This window comes from Corvus brachyrhynchos, unplaced genomic scaffold, assembly GCF_000691975.1.
Source record: "Corvus brachyrhynchos isolate BGI_N302 unplaced genomic scaffold, ASM69197v1 scaffold281, whole genome shotgun sequence".
Classification (NCBI taxonomy): domain Eukaryota; kingdom Metazoa; phylum Chordata; class Aves; order Passeriformes; family Corvidae; genus Corvus; species Corvus brachyrhynchos.
Genome location: NW_008236509.1, coordinates 1,366,116 through 1,370,654, shown reverse-complemented (window position 1 = coordinate 1,370,654; position 4,539 = coordinate 1,366,116). Strand labels below are relative to the sequence as shown.

General features: G+C 44.2%; 1 protein-coding gene across 1 annotated transcript in view; it reads right to left on the bottom strand.

The window, feature by feature from the left end:
* TEAD1 (TEA domain transcription factor 1) overlaps positions 1–4,539 on the bottom strand; it is a 153,871-nt gene that overhangs the window by 99,614 nt on the left and 49,718 nt on the right. Inside the window, 1 exon segment of the mRNA XM_008644058.2 lies at positions 918–1,171. Within this exon segment, the coding sequence (XP_008642280.1) occupies positions 918–1,065 (148 nt within the window). The 5' untranslated portion in view covers positions 1,066–1,171.

Genomic DNA, 4,539 nt, shown 5'->3' with positions numbered 1-4,539 from the left:
CTGCCACCCATCCCCTGCCACTGCCACCCATCCCCGGGGCACTGCCACCCATCCCCGGGCGCTGCCACCCATCGCCCCGGCAGGTGCAAAGGGGCACACGGACACACGGGTAAGGGCTCTGCCGGCCCCAGGGAGGAGCTTGGAAAGTGGAAACGAGAAAGGAACGGAGCGAGAGAGAGCTCGGAGCAGCGGGACGAGAGCTGCACAGCTCCGCGCAGCACATTGGAGATGTCAGTACCCTTCCAGAGCTCGGAGCAGCGGGACGAGAGCTGCACAGCCCCGCGCAGCACATGGAGATGTCAGTACCCTTTGGCAGAGCGCGTGTTTATGGAATGCTGGCAGCGCGTCATCTGATTTACAGCTCGCACGGAGGGAAGGGCGGGAAAAAAACGAGAGAGAGAGAGAAAAAGAAAAGACACAAAAGCACCCCTAACTTGCCTCTTTCATGGAGAGACTCCTGAATGCAACAAGAACTTTATCTCTTTTCAGTTCAGTGTCGCTTAATCTGCCACACCACCATGCAGACTGCGCTTCCCATTTCCCTGTCTTCACCATTCCGTGAAAAATAAAGAAAAATGCCTATTTTTTTAATGCCTGAGGAGTGACACATTTAAATGCTTCTTTTAAATATTCGCATTTAGCCACAGCATAGAATTTGTCAAAGGCAATTATATAGTAAGGTAACTAATAAAATTCTGTATCAGTACTGTTTCCTAGTGCCAGCAGTGAAGGAACTGGCTTGGACAGTCCTGAACACCACATCAGCTCAGCTGAGCTCTCTCAGCTTCACATATTTCTTCACAATTTACTCCAAAAGTACCAAAATCAGAACCAGGAATATTGTGTAGAAACAAGCTGGGCTCTACAGTTCTCATCTTGGAACAATTATTTCCAAAGGCTAAATGTGTACCACTTACCATACATTTTGCCTTCATCTGATAAGATGATTTTCCTCCTCCCACATGGTGGATAGATAGCTAGAGCCTCCTGAAAGCTCTGTTCAATGTCAGGGCTCCAGACACCTTCTGCATCATTGTCAATAGGTTTATCTGCAGAATCACTCATTCTTTCAATATCTTCGGCAGGCCCCCCCCTGCCGCTCCAGCTGCTGGGCTCAATGGTGATGGCTGGGGTCTCCAAGCCTAAGCCTGGAGTCTTCAAGGGAATAAACCTGCAACACAAACAACCAACCCCAAAAGGCATTAAAGGCATGGAACTCCAGGCAAACATTTCTGCCTACTTCTGATGCTAAGTTAACAGCAGCTGAGCAGTAACATGAGCACAGGAAGCACCCAGGAAAAGTGAAAAATTGAGAAGCATTCTACCTCAAATGAGCAGAGGTGGAGCAATAAGGCTGTCAGAAGAGGAACTCTATCACATTTTCTGTGTGCAATTACACGAGGGCATAGAGAATCAGATTATTTTTCACAAATAGTCAAAGTGGGGGAAAACTCTCCAGCCACATTTCATCTGGCTGAAGACTGGCACCCTTAAAATAACAAGCCAGATCCTCAGGCAGGGGGAAATCAGTGTACTTCCACTGGCTGGAAGGGAAGCACACCAATTTATGCCACAGTGACCACCAGAGCCTAAAACCATTTGAACCTAAAAACAAAAGCAAAAACTATTGTTCACATTCATCCGGATGTCACTGGATTTAATGGAATTATACCAGTGATGCCACAGCTCAATGTAATTAACTGGAAAAGGCTGTAATTTTCAGATCTTACCCAAATAAATAATACAATCAGAATCCAAGCTACATACAAAAAGAAATCTTTAAAATGATAATACCAGAGCAAGGAATTACAAGAGAACATACATGCTTTGCCTGACTTAAAAGGTCTCTGTCACAGAACCAGAGCAGAACAAAAATTACAAGCTTCAAGTTGCTGAATCAATTTAATAAGAAATAATTTAATATAGCTGCACCTGCTCACACTAGCAGAGCTGCAGATCTGTCAGTGTTCCTTTTATATTTTTGAGAGAAATACAACTCTGCTATAAAGACTTGCTCCAGGCAAAAAAGCTGCTATACCAGACCACGTTCACCTCTGCTGTAATTCTTTGGGAAGTCAGTGAAATAACACCAGGAACAGATTTGGCTCAACATGTCTAGGCATAATGCAGTTTTATTTTGAAAAAAGAAGAGGTTTGGTGACTCTGACTGATCTAAGTGGATAGGAGTGTTCAAACATGCATGCATGCGCTGCAAACACAGTTAAAATCCAGTTTCCTGGATAAACACTCAAAACCTCTAAACTATAACATTTTTATTCTGCTGGGGCAGAAGAGAGGGGCTTCCCCTTGCGCACACCTCCATCCTCCTGCTGATACGCCTCTCACTGGGGTCTCAGGACGTGGCAAAACAACAGGTGAAAAGCAGCAGAACAGCATTCACCCCACGGAGAAAGAAGGGGAGGGTGTACATGGAAGGCCATGACACCTCTGACAAAACACCTTTGGTCTGGAGAGCTCCCCGAAAGAGGAAATATTTACAGCAGCCCTCACCCGAGCTCCCCAGCCAACCAACCGCTAGAGATAACCAAAACCTGACAGTCCGGTCCCTCGGAGGCCACGGTGTCTTGAAAAAAACCAGAGCTGCAGCTGGGGAAACTGGGAGCAGGCTCTCAGTCTCACAGACCAACATTACCCGTTTGACACCCAAAGTACAGGGTATTTCCACTTCTCCAGGCTCTAGCAGGAGCTCAAAGGGATCAGTACATGCGAAATAGGCTCCCATGAACTTGGTTTTCCTTGCTTGCCTGTCTGTTTCCACAGAGAGGCATTTCTTGACTTTGCATTGCTTTGAACATTTCAGCACAGCTTACGAAAATGTTAGTGCCTCCCCAGCCATAATAGGCAGGCTAATCACTGTCTCAAACGCCTTTTAATAACTGATAATGAGGGAGCAGATGGATTTGCAGGGAACCACACACATGTGAGCGGGTGAGAACTCTGGCCAAATGCACCACTCATTGTCCGGGAAATCCACAACGCACAAAATTTTTTAAGTTGTCATCACACAAAGGGAGACGCAAACCTTGATAAAATAGTGAAACCTCATCCGTCAGAACCCTCGGAAGGTTGAAGGGTTGATTCAACCTCTTGAAGAGTTAAATCTTGTATGCAAGATTTAGCCAAAGCACAATCACAGCAATACTGGGAAACTACTGACAAAAACATTCATGTCCATTTAAGCCTTCACACAGAGGGAGAATTTTTGGTAAATGAGAGGTAATTGAATGTTGATGGAGATAATTAGGGGGAGGGGTCAGTTTTATTGCAATAGTGCAGGGGAAAATGGCTGCTGGAGGGTTTATTGGCCTCACATGATCGAACCACGACGAGTATTTCAGAAGACAGCACAGAGTGGGATGCATCACTGGCTCTGTTTTCCAAAGGTGCCTATGGGAGGAAATCCTTCCCCTCCCTGAACCCAGGCCCAACGGCTTGCAATGCACAGCACAGCCATGGGCAGCTTCTGCTCAGCTCAACCACCCTCTGCTTACAAAATCTGCCACAGTCATAGCCTCAAGTCCTATTATCATCCTATAAACCAGCCCTTGTTATTACATTATGCTGAAATAATAATTAAAATGCACAAGGAACACAGTGAGGCTCTAAAGTAATTAATGTTACTTGATAGTCATGTTATATCTTGCATTGTGTTTACTGGTGAATTTTCACTAATGTGCTATCTGCCTTCCCATTCCTTTTTACCTACTTGCATATCATCTTGAGGCACTCATAGCTACTATTCCAGCCTCTAAAGTGTAAGATAACCAAGTGTTTTTTGCAGAACATCTGTACAACAGGGGCGTGGAGCAGCCTGCTGGAAGAAAACCTCTCATATTAAAGGTTATTTCCATTTTGGTGAATGCTGACACTGCAGATCAAGCCAGAGGGCCAAGGAGGAATAAACCTTGTATTACAACTGCTAAATGGCTCCCTCTTATTTCAGGAAAAAAATGAGCTAACTCAGTTAATCATTTCCAGCTCAGCTCTAAGTATCAAAACCCAATTCCACCTCCTCCTTAGCTTGAATTCTAAGGACTCAACTGTGATGAAAAATTTCAGACCTGTTATTCTGGAGTTCAACACGATTATCAAAAATAATACAAGCTGTCAACAGACGAGCTCTGTTGCACATTTCTAATGAGATATAAATCTCATGTGAAAAAATGTGCATTTACAATCTGATTTAGATTTAGAAAAAACTTTAAAAAGCGGGCCTTCTTTATATTAGCAAACTCCAAATCTTGCAATGCCACCTTTCAGCAGAGGAAGAGCTAAGCTCCTGGGGGCAATTAGCCCCTCCTCCCCTGCCCAAAGTCAGAGATTGTACACATGACAGATCGAGTTGAAGAGTTCTGTATGTGCTCTTTATCATGTTAACTTTCAGAGAACCAATTTCCTACTTGCACTTTCTGTTAACAAAACTAAAACACATCAACACTATCTAGAAAACCAACCAACCAAAAAAAAAAAAAAAAAAACAACCCAAAACCACAAAAAAAAACACGCAAAAAAACAAAC